The sequence below is a fragment of the Zonotrichia leucophrys genome, chromosome 14 (assembly GCF_028769735.1).
Source record: "Zonotrichia leucophrys gambelii isolate GWCS_2022_RI chromosome 14, RI_Zleu_2.0, whole genome shotgun sequence".
NCBI classification, from domain to species: domain Eukaryota; kingdom Metazoa; phylum Chordata; class Aves; order Passeriformes; family Passerellidae; genus Zonotrichia; species Zonotrichia leucophrys.
The window spans coordinates 11,687,423-11,703,668 of record NC_088184.1 but is presented as its reverse complement, the minus strand read 5'-3'; the positions used below and the strand labels follow the sequence as shown (position 1 = coordinate 11,703,668).

Here is a 16,246-nt window from a genome sequence, read left to right as displayed (position 1 = left end):
TGCTGTTGAAAATCCAACAGATTGCCCCCATTTTTCCTTTCTGAGGTAGGAGCAGCCTTGTCTCACGATCTCAGGTTTTCAGGCAGACTGAACACACACAGTGGGATGTCTCCTGATTCTCACAAGTGTCATTTTAGGAGACCTGAGGCTGTAGGTGGGGTTTTTTTTCCTCCTTCTCCCTTCTGATTTGAGATAATGAAACAGGCAGTAAAGGCAATATAAAGCTCAGTTTTTAAAAGAGGGAAAATCCATGAGGCTGAGCAAATGCCAATGAATCTGTATTCTTGAACTAAATTTGATCTTGTGAAAGGTTGTGGAGGTGGCATCAATTTACCTTATGCCTGTGGAGCCTTCAGCTCTTGGTTGAGCTGTCTGATACAGGAAAATCTTCTAGACAGGTGAAGAGATCTTTGCTAGAGATTAAATATTTTCATGTTTTCAGACCCCTGTATGGAGAAGTTCATAAATTTTTCAGAAATTAATTCAAATAGTTTCTTCCTGTATCATGAAACTTGACAATGGTGTTGGTATTTCAGAAAATAATTGATGTTCTTCCTTCCTTGTGGCTGGTTTTACAATAGACACCAGCTTTTAAGGCCAGGTTGGATGGGGCTTGGAGGAATCTGGTTTAGTGGAAAGTGCCCCTGCCCATGGTGGGGAGGCTGGAACTGAATTATCTTTAAGGTCCCTTTTAACCATTCTGGGCCAAAAATTGAGCTGGTAGATGATTGTGCTGTACCCAGGTGTTTCTGTATCCTGCTTTTCATGGTGCTCACACAGATTTGTCTTGGGTTATTCTCCCTACCTGCAGGTAACTCCAATTTGTAACAAGTGGAGGATTGCAAACTGGTGATAAAATAGCATCACTTCTTTTGTGCAGGTGTTCCTGGAGGGAAAAGGCACAAGGAGTGTGCACCAAGGGTGCCTTTGTGGCTGCTGGTGCATCCCAAAGCAGTGCACAACCATCCCTGTATGTGAACTTCATGAAAAAAATCCATAAAAGAAAAAAAAATCCAAGTGCCAAGCCAGTAAATATTTTTCAATATTTGACTTCCATATTTTAACCACCAGCTGCAAATGCTTTGCTGTGTTTATATATAGATAAGATTTCCCTTGCTTCTCTCTCTTTGCCATTGGGAAGTGTTTCCCAGGGGGCTGGGAAGCAAAGCTGGAATAGCACAAACTGTTTGCTAATGGCTCTGAATGCTTTCCCACTGGAGATCCAGGACACTCAACAGTGTTAAAAATAAGATAGGAGAGGGATAAATGGTGAAAGCACTAGTCAGTCCCAAAATCCTCTTGGCACAAAGGTTGCAGCAATGTTCTTGTTCCTCAGTGCAGAGGAAGCAGCAGGTTTTGTCTCTGAAGTAGAGCCAGGGAGTGCCCGTGGTTCAATGCCCAGAGCATGGTACAAGCCCTGCAGCCCTACATTGTGCCAGGAAAGGAGGATGCCCCCAAAGCTGGGACCCTGGGAAGGAGCAGACACCTGGGGGGTGAGCCCAAGGCCATGCTCATGCTGTGACCCCCAGCTCCTGTGCCTGTTGCAGGTGGTTCTGGAGAAGAGAAGGCTCCAGGATGACCTTATTGTGGCCTTTTGGTACCTTAAGGGGATACAAGAGAGTTGAAGAGGAGCTTTTGACATGGCATACAGCGGTAACACAAGGAGAAATGGCTTCAAACTGACACAAGCCAGGGCTAGAGGGGAAATTGGGAAGCAATTCTCCCCTGTGAGGGTGGGCAGAGGGCTGCCCAGAGAAGCTCAGGCTCCCCCATCCCTGGAAGAGTCCAAGGTTGGATGGCGCTTGGATAAAACTGGGGTAGGGGAAGGTGTCCCTGCCATGGCAGAGTGGGGAACTAAATGGTTTTTACTGTCCCTTCCACCACAAACCAGGATTTCAGGATTCTGTGATATCTCCTGCCTGACTGGGAGTGCCCCGGGCTTTAAATCACCATGTGCTCAGCAGCAAGGCACAAAGGGCACAAACAGATTATTGAATCCTAAAATTGCAGGTGAAATAGCACAAAAATGTAATGGCTTGAATCTACCCTCATTACAGCTGTGTCTCAGGTCTTTGGGAAGAGTTTTCTGGCTGCTGCTGTGAGTGATTTTCAAAGGGCAACTGAGAGGCCTGATCTTAAACCTCCCCACCGAGACAAGTTCTGCAGGCAGATAAAGGCAGCATCAGAGTATTTGTGAGGCTGGATGGGGGGAAATTTGTTCCCAATTAAAATTCAGCATGTCAAGGATGGAGAAAGCACTGATGAGAGTCCTGTGTCTGGCTCTGACCTTTCAGGAGCTGTTGCACTGTTGTTCCTCAGAGAAGAGTGTTGCTCTCCTCGCGGCCTGGTCTGCAATCCATTTAGAAATGCATCGTTAAAAGCATTAATTCCACTTTGAATTTCCATTTTTCCTGACCTTTTCAGTCTCCTGCTGCAGCATCCTCCTTCCCCACTAGCTTGGTGTCTCTTTTGAAAGTTATTGATGATATTTTTTAATGGCCTGGACAGTGCTAAAGCTGTTCCTCGGCATTTTAGAGGCTTCCAAGAGCAGAAAAAATGAGACTTTATAATATTTGAAAATTGCCAGCAGGGGTCAGGCTTACAAATAATTTAGGCAATCCAAGCTGCATATTTATAAAGGAGACATTTCTGTGCTGAACATAATGTAGATCAGCCTGCTTCTATGGAAAAGTTTGGAACTGTTGCCAAATGAATAGGAGAGATTACTTCTTCCTCGTACCTGAAATTGCTGTTGCATAATTTTGGGATATTGGCAGATGGCTGCATACTTTATTATATGGTGCAAGGATTTTCAGCTTAATTTAGATAATTTAAAAGTATTAAGCCAGTTAATTAATTTTTAAGAATATTCTGAGAAAAGGCTCCTGAGAAAATTGAATCCAAAGATCAGTGTTGTTCTGTATTAGTTGCACAATTAATCCCAAGAAGTTAATATGTGGAAGGGGAAAGTCTTGAAGGAGCATCAGGATTTTGTTCTCTGTACTTAAATGCAAGCAAAACTTTTGTATCCAATTTTTTTATACACATATCTTCTGCCTAACAACCTTGATAGAGTTCTCTGAAGGATTCACCAATCATTTGTCTAAGGCTGGTATGGTTGATCTAATGTATTTGACCTTTCTAAAAGCTTTGAACCAAAGGTGATAACGAAGCTTTGATGGAATAAAAAAGGAGATTCTTTGTTGGATTGATAAGAATATCTAAACCCTGGAGGTCTGGCTGTCCCAGTGTACTGTCTGTGGGGGTGACCAGTGGTGGGTGCCCATGTGAACAGGACAGAACATCTGGGTACCTTGCCAGGAGGCTCTCCTGGATTCCCTGTGCCCTGTCTCCAGGATTTCCTGAGCCGCAGATAAGGCAAGATATTTTTTACTTTGTAAAACTTCCTGCATTTTTCTTCCGTTAATTTGCTTATGTAATACAAAGTTAAAATATGGAAAATCAAAGAATAAATGTTTTCACAATGCTGAGGGTTTTTCCACTAGGTCCTAGAATGGTTTTGATTGGGAATTGGGAAATTGTCCAATACAGAAAAGGGGTTTGTGAGTAGTGAAGTGACAGAGTTTGAGATAATATGAAATTTTTCAGCTTATCAGAGCATTCAGAATTTCAGAAGAAATCTCAGGATGCTGCTTGAGATGGGAGAAGAAGTTGCATGTCAATAATTGCCAAACCCATGCACATAAGAGAAAACACCCTTACTTTTACTCCCACAACAGAGAGCTCTAAATGAGCTGTTGTCATTCAAGTAAGAGATCTGACATTATTGTGAAGAGCTTTCTGAAAATATCAGGTAAGTGCTCCATAGTTAAAAATACAAATAGAATACTAGAAGCTGATGGAAAGAAAGTTGAGAATAAAGCAGAGATCCTCATTGTATCACTGAATATGTCTGAGTAGCTCTTTGTAGTTCCAGCTTATTTCATGTCAAAAACTTCTTATATAAAACTTGAAGGAACAAGGAAGAAAAATAAAAATATGGAAAATCCTTGGTGTGAAGGAAGACTAAGCTGAGATTCTTTAGGAAATAATAGAGGAGGTCTGTACTGTGGTGTGGAGAGAGAAGTGTGGTACAATTATTCACAACTTTTCATTGCAGAACTAACGGGCACTCAGTGAAATAATCACATGTGAAGTATAAAACAAACCGAACTAATTTTTCATACAGCACATAATTAAATTGTGGAACTTACTGCCAAGGAGTATTGTGAAGGCCAAAAGTATAAATCAGATCAAAAAGAGATTTGATGCCTCATGGAGGTTTTAGCTGCTGGTGGTTATTAAACATGATGGTCTAGACTCAGTCTGTGGTTCAGAAGGTATCCAAGCTGAACTTGCTTTATGTTCAAATTGTGTATTTTTAATATACTTTTACAAATTACAGTTTCATCATATAAGCATGTCACTTCTAACCATATGTTTTTGCTGCCTCAGTAGTGCAGTTTTGTGGTGCCGAATGCAGGAATAATCTGGTACTGTTTTTGGTTTCATGCTTTACTAGATTGTTTGTGGTGGGACTGTGCAGGGACAGCCAAAGTCAATTAATTTTCCCTTCTTGTGCAGGTTGAAAATTGAGGAGCTGGAAGCTGAGCGCAGCAAGCTGGCAGAGGAGAACAGATCTCTGGGAATGCAGCTGGAGAAGCTCACTCTGCAGGTAGGAGTGTGGAGGTGCAGAGCAGTGGAGAGCCTGGTGTGGTCCATGAGTGCTCCCAGCATGGAGCTGCCCTGCCCTCCATCTGGGCAAGGCACCTTTGGGCAGCCTGTGCTGACTGCACTGCCACACCTGTGTTCTGACCATGCCATCAGAGAGCTTTTAGCTCAGATGTGATCACACAGATTCAGTTGTCCTGTTGGATGACTCTCTGTAGGGACTTCTCTTCTTGGAGCCTTAAAAATTGGTCCATGTGAAGTAGCTCCACCACTTGAAGTTGTCTGTTCCCAAATTCATTCATGACAAAGTGGGAGCATAGACAGGGCTGGACAGCATGGAGTGGATGGGAAATGTTGAGCTTTGTTTGTGTTGAAGTCTCCTCTCTGCTGGTGTCAGTGGTGAAAGCAGAGGCCACCTCAGCAGGCAGGAGTTTCCAAGCCAGGAACCCTCAGTGCTGTTGAGGGAATGAGCTGGCAGCATCCACAGCTGGGGAGTCAGGAGGATGGGAGCTGTGTTCCCTTTGCTGTGCCTCTCTGTGTGGTTTGGCTTTTCCTGGTGCTGTCCTCTATGGCAGAAGGTGTTTAGCTTTTCACTTGGGATAGGTCTGTGAAATCTCACACAAGGGCACCTGCAGCAGAGAAGTGGACTCAGTGTTCAGCTTATCACCCTAGGAACAGCCTTCCTGTGCCCAGGAAGGGCAGTGGAGTTGCTTCAAGCTTTTGTGCTGTTTCCTGTTTGAAAGATGCTGAAACAAACAAGAACCTGACCCTGTTGGTTCAATCAAAGCCCACCCACCCTTCTTGAAGAAGAGTGTTATCTCTTCCTTCTTTTCTCTCTGATGTGCTGAACAATTTGTCATTATAGCATTCTATTAATTTTTCTTTCTTTTTATCTTTATTTTTCCAATTTTTGTTTTGCAAATGGCTTCATGGTAGAAAACCTGCATGAAACCTGGTTTGAAATTACCCAGATTCCAGCCAGACCATTGATTTTTATCTTGACACCTATTAGACGTGAATCAAAATTTTTTTTTTTTTATAACCCGTTCCTGGAGACAGGAGAAGTGACAGCTTTGATAAAGCAGGGAGCTAAGAGCTGCTGAGCATCTCTGCTGAGCCATGTTTAGTGTGAAACCTGTCACCCTGCTCTCCTTTAATTGGGTTTCAGTCATCAGAAGGAGATGAAAGCTTTGGGCTGGTGTTTGGATGCTTAGGTCTCCAACAAACACACAAGCAGCTTTGGTTTCAAACCAGATTACAGCTCAGGTCATGGTTAATCTGCCTACATGGTCTTAGAGTGGTTGCTGGCTTTCCAAGAAGGCCTGACCAGAGGAATTCCCTATTTTAGTTGTGGTGTCTCAAAATATCGCAAAGATCTGCTTTATTTGTTCATACAGAGATGAACCAAGTGATTTGAGATGCCAAGTCTTGAATAGCAGGTCTAGGAAAGAGAAATCTTGGAGTTAGTGCCTGAATTCAGGTAATGATGCCCTTCCATCTCTCTTGCCAAGGCTGAGGACATGGCTTTAACTCCTTATTTAACAGGAGGGAGCTCCTCCTGTCCCTAAAGTCTCACTTTGCTTATGTCTTAGAGACCTTGATGCCTAAAGTAGTTTTTTCAAAAGAGGGGGAGTACAGAAGAAAGCACAAGAACAGGAATATGTCAGCTGAATGCTAAAGTGTCAGTATTGATCAGTGTGTGCCCACCTGAATGGCCAAGAGCTCCTCAGAGGGAAAAACATCAGCCTTCCCAATTTTTATTCACCCTGTGAATCAAACACCTTGACAGGCCAAGCTTAAAATGACTCTTTTTATAAACACATTGAAAGAAGGTTTGTTAGAGTGAGAACCCACAAAGTTAAGGATAAGCTTAGAAATTCACCTCTTCTATCAGTGCTGAGCAAATATGCTGAAAATGTCATTATACAGTCAGATAAGGTCACTGAAGTGTTGCTAGTTTGACATGTTATTTATTCTCACCTCTGAAAGAAATCATTGGGAAATGATGGGTTAAAATAAAGTCTGTATCATGAAGGGAAAAAAATCAAGACAAACTGCATACAGAAGTCGCAAGGAAGTTTTACTGAACAGGAAGATGACTAAAACTACAAAAATGGGAGAAGCATGGCTTCAAATCAAATAAAGATGTAAGAGAAGGGGCTGACATTAAACCAGGTAGAATGAGGGTGATTTCTGACAAATCCTTATCTGCAGTTCTTTCTTGTAAAATAAAATCTCTGACTCTTGGAATTTTATCTACTAAAGGAAAGAAATGTAGAAGGGACATATTAAAGTTGGGAATTTTGAAGAGACAGGTTGTAGAATTAAGGCTCTGAGTGCTTTACACTGAATTGAATCTGTTGAGTTCACAAAGTTGTGTTTGGTGCATGAAATCTAGGGAGATACAGCTAATAATTCATAATTTAAAATGTCAGTTTGAATGTATTGAGGTGTGGAGTTTCAAAAGTGTTTGTCTCCAAATCACAGAATCATTTAGGTTGAAAAAGACCTCAGATCACTGAATCCAACCTATGACCCAACAGCACCAGACCATGGCACTGAGTGCCATGTCCAGGTTTTCCTTAAACACCTCCAGGAATGGCAAATCCACCTCTTCCCTGGGCAGCCCATTCCAATGTCTAATCTCCATTTCTCTGAAGAACTTCCTCCTCTTACATCCTGTATCTGAATATTGGCACAGGAATTTTGCTGATTTCTGCACAAAAACCCACTTTATGAGCAAGGAGACCCTGTTGGACTGGGCAGGGGGCAAAGGAGCACCTGGAAAGGTGCTTTAGGTGTGTGACTCAGACTCCTTGAGCTCAGTATTAGCAAATAAACTAAGGTGCTGATACCTCACCTCTCCACAGCCATATAACATCTGACATCTTTTTGTATTCTGTGCTTGTGTGGGGACAGCTTGAATTATGCCTGAAGGTGTTTTCCACCTCCACACACCCTGTCTTCCAAAACCCCTTGCCTCTTGACACCTAGCTGCAGGCTGCATTGATTTTCCTTCACTGGTATAAAGACTTTAGCATGGATATCACTCACTGGCCAGGTCTTTACTGCTAATGAAAACCTCAGATTACAAAAACACAGGAGATGTAGAGCTGTAGAGAAATGACACCAGGTTGAGACTGCCTCCCTGGTGCCCAGGATTTTATCTTAAGGAAAACATTTGAAACCCTGGCTCAGGAGAGGGATTCAAATAATATTAAAAGAGTGGGCTTAAACACACAATTTTATCTCATCTTCTCTACCCACCTTCCTTTTGATGAAGCAAAAAAACATTTCCAGGAAACCTGAGCTGCTACTACTTGGCCCATGGTGGGCAGGCTGAAATTTCAGAGAAAGGCTTGGCTTGTTTGTTATCTGAAATGATCTGGACCATCTTCCAGAGGTGCTGGTGGAAAAGTGCAGCTTGATGCCAGGAACAAAAGAGACTGATCAAATCAGTGCTTTTTGGATAAAGTGGGAGGAAGGAGTTGTGAGGAGTGTTCAATTAGCATTTCTTACTGCTAGGAGCCCTGTGTTTACAGGCAACCAAGCGGATGTGAAGTGTTCCTTATGCAAATACTACTCTCCTGCTTTTCCTGCTCTCCCCTACTCTTCCAGCTGAAGAAGAGATTCTTCAAGGTTGGCTGCTTCAAGGAAGATTGATTAAAATCAGCTGCAGTTTGACTTAATTGGATCCATATGCTTGGAGAGGGAGCAGGACTAGTTAAAGTCCTCGTAATTAGTTCACAGCTGGTTGGTGAGAAAAATGAAACTCCAGTTAGAGTTCAGATAAGTGGATCTGTATGGATAAAAGGCAAGTAGATGGGTAGGGTTTTTTTACATTGAGATGTGTTTGGGCTTGAAAATCACCTCTAGTCCCATAGCCAAGCTGGCAGCTTAATCCCTTTGAGCATGTGCATGTGTATTTATGAGGCTAAATGGAAAGAATCTGTATTTTCTGGCTTGTTTCTGAGTAAAGAGAGTCACTTGTGCATGCTGGCAGTCAAGAAAACCTAACAGAAAACTGGGAAAGGATTCTCAGGATTGACAAAACCCAACAAGGGCAGTTTGTCTGTGGGAAAGGGTCATGACTTGGCACAAACTCTGGACTGTCCAGCTTTGACTGCCATGTCCCTGCTCACAGTAGTAACTGGTTGTGTTCAGCCTCTCTGTGAGTCAGCAATAAGACAACAACACTCTCAAAAATGCAGTTTTATTCATACATATTGAAATTATTGATTTTTTGCCTATTATATCAAAGCTCTGAAAGAGCTGACTGACTACATAGTGTGGGGACAGTCATCAGAAAGTTTACCCCAGACAGAAGCTGGAATTTATGTTAAACTTTGCTGTTGGACTGGAAGGGACTGCATTGCCTGTTATGGTGTCCTTGAGGGAAGTGCCTGCTGGGCTTAGTTCTCCAGGAGTGAGATGCCCATGAATGATAGAAGTGCTGGACATCCAGAGCATTCACGTGTTTCTCTTTCCCCTTATCTCTGCAACCTCTGTGGCTGGGCTGGCCTCCTCCTCCTTCTATTGCTGTATTTTGAGGCAATAACAAAACATCTGGGAGCTGTACCCCAGGGGAAGGTGGACAGAGAATGTTTCTCCTCTTTAAGCATTAATGACTCATTTTATGGTTAGGGCTTTGGCAGCCAGGCAGTGACTAGCTTGGAGTTAAGAGCCCAAGGGAAAGCTGAGGTCATTTAACAGTCTAACTGTTCATTTTGTGACCAGTAAAGAATGATGAATGAATCATTTACACTGTTATAAAACTTAAAAGGACATAGTCAACCTTTCAAAGTTCTCTAATTGGCCTCCCAAATGCTCACATTCTTCCTGGATTATCTCCATGCCTTCCCTTTTCACAAACTTCCTGTCCTTTTTTTCTTCATCTGTGCATGCCCAGGTCTGTGTTAGCCTCTGTGGCACAGCTGGTCCCTGTTGAAAACCTCACCTATCTAGTTCCTTTTTTTATTTTCTTTTTTTTTTCTAGAAGGCTTCTTTATCTGGTTCTGGGCTACTCACTTGTCATCTCTTCAGTCAGGTACTGCTTTTGGTAAGGTGCAGGAACAAATTTGTGTGTAATCCAGAGGGACTTAATTATGAGATAGAATAACTGAGAGCATACAGGAGGAGATCTGTAAAGAGAAGATGAAGAGAGGTGCAGGTCCAGGATTGCAGAAGGTTGGATCATACTGTGCTGACCCACTCATCCAGTGCATCAAGTTCATGGGAGCATGTGGGAGTGGATGGGGAACAGAGTGATTTGTGGTCCATTCCACAGATTCCTGGATTTAAACAGCAATAAGCTCATCTTTTACAGGCAAAGCTTATCCTGTATATTTCACAGGCAGCAGCAGGTCTGCACTGACCTAAGGAAGTGTGTCTGCTCAAGTGTATATAGGCAGAGAGCACTCTGGGGATCACTCCACAGTTTTGCTCAAAACAGCAATGAAAAACATGATAAACAGACATCATGGGTATTAATTTATGACAGCTCAGAGGCGTGCAGTGCTTGCATAAAACAGGGGAGAATATTCACACAGGAAGCTGGCTTTGATTGAAGAAGAGGCCAGTGAGTCTGTTTTTGGGGATGACAACAACAGTGGAGATAGGGTGGCACAGGCAGCAGTGTGCCAGGGGCAGAGGAGCACTGTGGAGTCACCCAGCATGTCCTGGGTGGTTGGTCTGGGCAACACCTGTGCTGTTACACCACCTTCACTTCAATTATCTCTAGAACTGGGCAGGAGAAGCTAAGTCTGACCTGCTGTGCTGTGTGGGTGTCCCTGGTGTTCACAGGGAGCTGCTAAAGGGGATGTGCTGAAATTTCACCCAAATGAATGGGAGGGAAAAGAGCTTCCCATGTAGTGCACCCATAAATGGTGCTGAAAGGATTATACGTGTTGTTTGGGAAAAACCACTGTGTATCTCATGCCACGTGGATTAGGTACTGCAGGAAATCCTAGAACTGGTGTGAAATGGAAGGAGTGTAGAACCTGCTGTGATCCAGCCCCTGGGGATTACATGACACTGAATTAGCTGGGGCTATGCAAATATTTGTACATGTTAATTCTGAATACATTGCTGTTCTTAGAATTAACAGAAATTAGAAACATTCCACAGGAGCAGAGAGAAGCATAAACATGCCATTTACTTGTAGGTTTGTCATTAGGTGGTTCAAGGAGAAGCTGTTTGATGGCCTTGGTGGCCCTGATAAATGTGATGTGCAATGTGGATGTCAAATGAAACAAGGACAGGCACAGAACAGACTTGCTAATGTTTGTTAACATCAGAGACCAGGAGTGCACAGGTTCACATTTGTGCAGGAAAATTTTACCAACATGCCCTTTAAAAAAATTTTTTTAAAGGAATTCACACATTGAATATTAAACACCTGAAGCTCTATAAATTCTACTGCCAGAGCTGCCACCGTATTGTTTATTTCATGCAGCACCTTTCTCAAAGTTCTGCAGAAACTGATTAACATTTGCATAATACATTTAACACGAAAATCCAGAATAAATTCATTAATGTTCTCCTGCCACTACCCTTGAAAATATCAGCAGCTGTGTGGCATCACAAAGCTCATTAGATGAGCAGAGGGGGAGGAAGGGCGAGCGCTGGATTTCCTGAACAGCTCTGAAGCAAGAAAGGTCAGTGCACTGTGTCAGCACCTGAGCAGCAGCACGGGGAGCTCAGAGCAGGCAGGGAGAGCTGGGCCATGGGAAATGTCCTGCAGGAAAAGGTCTCTGTTCCACTACACAGGAAGCATGAACTTCAGGGAGTGCCATCCGTGCTGGAGTAGGAAAATTGAGCACAAAATGCAGATGAGGATGCTGCTGCACTAAGGAGGTATATGTGTTAATGCAGGGGCACGCAGCTGGAAATTGTTCCAGTCCTTCTGTGGTATAAGAAAGCTGGCTTGGAACAAACCTTGGTTTTGTGAACAGGTGTTGCAGAATAAATGGTGATGTTTTAAAAGTTGTGCAAGGCTTGGTTGCGTGGCACCAGAGCACTAAATCTGGGGTGAGTGCACTGCCTTCATGGAAGTGAGAGGACAGGGACACCATTGGTACTCTTGTATGGTAAAAAGAGCAACAGTATAGAAAAATTAGGCATTTCAGCTATGACTACACATTCAAACTCTCAGTTGTGTATTTAAATTCCCACCCAAAAACTTACAATGTGTGCCAGTCAAGTAGTAATAAGTAGCAACTCCAGAAGGCTTCTGTGTGTTTCACTGATCCCCAGAATCACCCTGTGGGTGAATGCCAAGGCTGATGAGACAGAAACAACCATTTTAAAATGAGACTTCACTTTTAAACTCCTCTAATCTTACTTCTCTCACAAAGAAAAAGCAAAGTTTCAGGAAGCAATAAGAGTGACTGTCCTTTTATAGTTTTCTTGTTGTTCTCTGTAGTCATTCAGTGGCACAAATTAGTTTTCAATTGTTCTTTCTTCATTTTCTATTATTTTTCTGCTGCTTTGAATTCTGCTTCCATGTCACAGAGACAAAACAAAAATGTCATTTAGACCTGTGTAAGGCAAATAACGCTTCACAAGGTTTGTTTACTGAAGCTTTGTGCTTTCTCTCAGACTTTTATGAGTACCATGTCCATGAGTTGCAGCTCTCTCCACATTAGGCTTTGAGCTTTTCATTACTCATTACCATTTCAGCCTTTGGTTGATGACCCAATTATTTCTGAGTTTTTGATTAAAACAAAGTAATAGGTCACAGTTTTGTGCTAGCCTTGTCTTTGTCATTTCTGTTGTGGTCTGGCTTTGTAAAGTCCAAGTTTTCAGTAATATTCCTCAGCAATTTTATTCTTTTGATACTCTAGTTATGGTGCCATATTTTTCCTCTACTACTTGGTATATGTCAATCTTGACACCATATCTAGGAGACAAAAGGCCAGGATGTGTCACCCAGATTATGGAAAAATAAATAAATTGGAATTTAATAATATTTTCTGAGTGCGTGATGAGGGTAAGACAAAAGTTCTTCCTGTTTCATGTCACAGTGAAGAGTGGGCAGTGTTTGTAATGTTAAAATACCCATGAGGAAATGGGGAGGTGATCTGAGCTGAGGCACTGGTGGGGGTGGCAGTGTGCATCAGAAAAGCACATTTTTGTGAGACCTCTGCCAGGGGGATTCAAGCATGTGAGATGTTGATATGTTATCTTACACATCCCAGAACTCTTCCCTTTGATCAGCCTGACCTACCACCTCTGTGACACTTGGAGGCAGAGATTTACATTATAAAAATGGGTTTTCTCTGAAGAATTTCTTCAGATAGTAGGAAGGAAGCTCAACATGCCTCTGTCACTGGGATGTGTGGCATTGCCATTCATCTGGCAGTGCAGGCTCTTGGTGTGCCTGGGAGTAAATGGGGAGAAGTTACACCCCAATAACAGAGCATTTCTGTCAGCACACTCTGAACACAGATCATAATACAGGCCCTTCCAAGCCCAATTTTAGCTCAATTTCCATTTGCTGGTGTTTGATAAGACTTTAAAGAGACATGGATCCAGACAAGTCAGGAAAAAAGTAATTGTTTTTGACAGTTTTCTTAGCTAGATTTGAAAGACAGGTAACAGTGGAATGGAAGATGATGCCTAATTTAGGTAGAAAGGCAGTTCTGTTTAAATGAGGATGGACAGTTAGAGTGGCAGAGTAAGTGAAGTGCTGTGAGAAGAGCATCCCATTCGTATCTTTTTTAAAAAATGAGCAGTGAGGGGGTTCTGTGTGTCCAGGAGGGTGCCTGGAAAGCCCAGCTGTGCTCCCTGCAGCTGGAATGGGGATCCATCACAACCGTGCTCACCAATCCCAGGGGATCCATCACAGCCATGCTCACTGAGCATGGGGCTCAGCTCCGTCAGGAGCTCTGCTGCTTCCTCTGATCAACATTTAAACCCCACATTCCCTAAATGATGCAGCAGCTCTGTGCCTGTTCTTTGCATTTTTGGCAGGACATTTAAAACGAAATAAAAATTCCCTGGAAGCTGTTGTGCATGTTGGACATGACAGAAGATGTTCAGCTGAGATTGTGACCTTTCAGAACAAAGACTCTGCTTTTGAAAAGGGGGTTCATTGTGCTTCTGGCTCTAGTAAGATGAAAAACTTGAAAAACCAGTAACATGAAGGCTGTGCAGCAAGGATGAGCTCTCCAGAGGTCCTCTTGTGTATTTTTGGTTGTCTTCCAGTGGATGCATTCTTTCTCTCTGTGCAGTGCTGCCACAGTTCCAATCAGTAGTAATTACAGAAATTTTCTCATTTTTATGAGTAGAGGGATGTGAAAAGCTGTTGACAGCAGTCTGCAAGGGAGCTCAGCTGTGGAGCTGCTTTCCCTCTAGATCCATCACAGCCAGAGCTGCTGACCTTAAGGTGATTTCCCAAGGAGTCATGGCTTGCTCAGAGGTCAATCTGTCAGTGTGCAAGGAAAAGTGTGATTAGATATGTGTGAGCTCTTATGATTAATATTAACATGGTGGAGCTGCCTCAACATTTAAATGCAACACTGGGGAATTTAATTTTTTATATATGTATATATATATATGTATTTGCAAATGATTATTAGAATGCATGTCAATGTATTTAAATGTAGACATGACTTGATGTAGCTGGCTGTAAAATAGGACTATCACCTACATTGGCTCAACAAAATTCAGCTGGAGTGTGGTCGGAGGAATGGCAGGGAGGGAAATGCCTGCTCAGGAGGGAGAACTGACCCTGGGTGTGGGCTGGGGCATTTTCCTTGGATAGAATACAACCAGCATGTCAGACTGTGCCCATCAGGCTCACAGAAACTGAAATGAAGGAGGGGACAGTATTGGAGACATTCCCCAGCATGCTCTTCAGGTGATGGGGGGAAGGAATAGTGGTTGTATGATATGAAATGGTTTCCCCAGTGCTGCCAAGTGGCTGTGCCATGGTGGCACACACACAGTAACTTCTACGGCCAGTTTGAGCATTGAATATCAGTGTCTTTTGACTCTCCTGCTTTCTCAAGGTCTCTGACATCTTCTGAGTGTGATGCTTCTGTTTGACACTGCTTAGAAGACAGATCTATGTCTGTATCTGGAGATTTTTGTGTGGGCCATTCTCTCAAGCATCCTAGAGAAAAAACACCACTGGACATGCTGCAAACAGAGCTGTAGGTCAATTTACCAAGTGTGTTCCTCCTAAGCCTACCCTCTCATCCTTCCCATTTTAGTTCCTTGGCTGTTTCGTTCAACTTAATGCTCTTTACTGATGTTTTCTGCTTCCAGGGGATCAAAAAGATAGTCTGAGTCCTTTAGATATGTGTGAAAGTTAGAGATGATGCCCTTCTACCAGTTTACTCAATGATAACTTGAAAACTTGTGTCTGGGCAAGGCTGCTTCTGAAGTATTTATTTCTTCAGGCAAGCAGCTCAGGATAATGTTGAATTTGCTGGTTGGAGCAGTTAACTCAAAGCTCTTCAGAATCCAATAGATTGCCCCATAGCCATTCCTCTTATTGTTTCAGTTTATCCACAAATCTCTCTTACTCTTGTAAAATTGAAATGAAGATGAGACGACTGTCCCCATCTGAAAAGATGTCAGTGCTGCTTGAAGTCTCCTTGCACTGGCAGAAAAAACAATTGAGCTTTGAGCTTGAACTGAGAGACAGATAAGATCACCAGGAGATTTCCACAGCAAATGCAGAATATATTCTTCTCTAATGGATTCTTAGTGCTATCTGGCAAGTAATTGAATTGCTTGGGTTTGAAGGGAGAGGGGACTGGGTTGGGGTTTTTTGATGTTTGGGGGGTTTTTTTAAAGCTCCCAAATTTTGTGAAGATAGGGAGTAAACCATGATTTCACTGCATGACACAGGATGTCTGTCAGACATGGGGGAAGCTAATTAAAATGTCACAATATGTACATGAAGGTGATGAGGCAGAAAAGACCGATCACTTCCTTGGTTGTAGGAATCTGTCTGTGTCCCTGCTTCTTTCTACTCACTGTGAAATCGTAAGTAATTCATGCTCTGGGGGTAGGAATGAGGCCACTGGGTAAATCTGGCCTCTCTCCCTCTCTCTCTCTCTCACTGGAATAAAGCAGAAAACAAATTAAATCCATTCTTGCTCTGCTGCAATTACCAAGGCAGTCTCACTCCAGCTGGGTGATAGCAAGGATGCTGGTTCCTGCTGGCCCATCATAGCCAACACTGGTGTGCTCTGCCAGAGGACCAGGGCTAGCAGAGGTTAGCACTGGGGCAAACTGGGAGGGTTCCACAGCCAATCTGTTTCAGTGCACAGCATCTGAGGGGACAGAAGCAAAGCAGCATCTGCCTCTTTCCCATCCTTTTGTTTAAAAGTATGTCCTGGAAAGCCAAGGGAATGATGGAGAGAGATAATAACACACCCTTTGGTGTATTCTTTGGAAACACTCAAATGGCCAAGAGGTGGTCCAAGCCTTACAGCCTGCATCATTGAAAACCACTGAACAACAGCAAAATGGGAAAAAAGGAAAAAAAAAAAAAGGATGATCATCAGGGAAATTGCTATAATGGTAAGATAATTAGAACGCAGAATGATTAACATTAGTC

The 16,246-nt window shown here is 42.9% G+C and overlaps 1 protein-coding gene across 11 annotated transcripts in view; it reads left to right on the top strand.

Annotated features, from left to right (window-relative positions):
• MAD1L1 (mitotic arrest deficient 1 like 1) overlaps positions 1-16,246 on the top strand; it is a 346,130-nt gene that overhangs the window by 188,276 nt on the left and 141,608 nt on the right. For all 11 annotated transcript variants that reach the window (XM_064726015.1, XM_064726016.1, XM_064726014.1 and 8 more), the window contains one exon: positions 4,585-4,675. In XM_064726015.1, the coding sequence (XP_064582085.1) occupies positions 4,585-4,675 (91 nt within the window). The remainder of the gene's footprint in view (positions 1-4,584; positions 4,676-16,246) is intronic.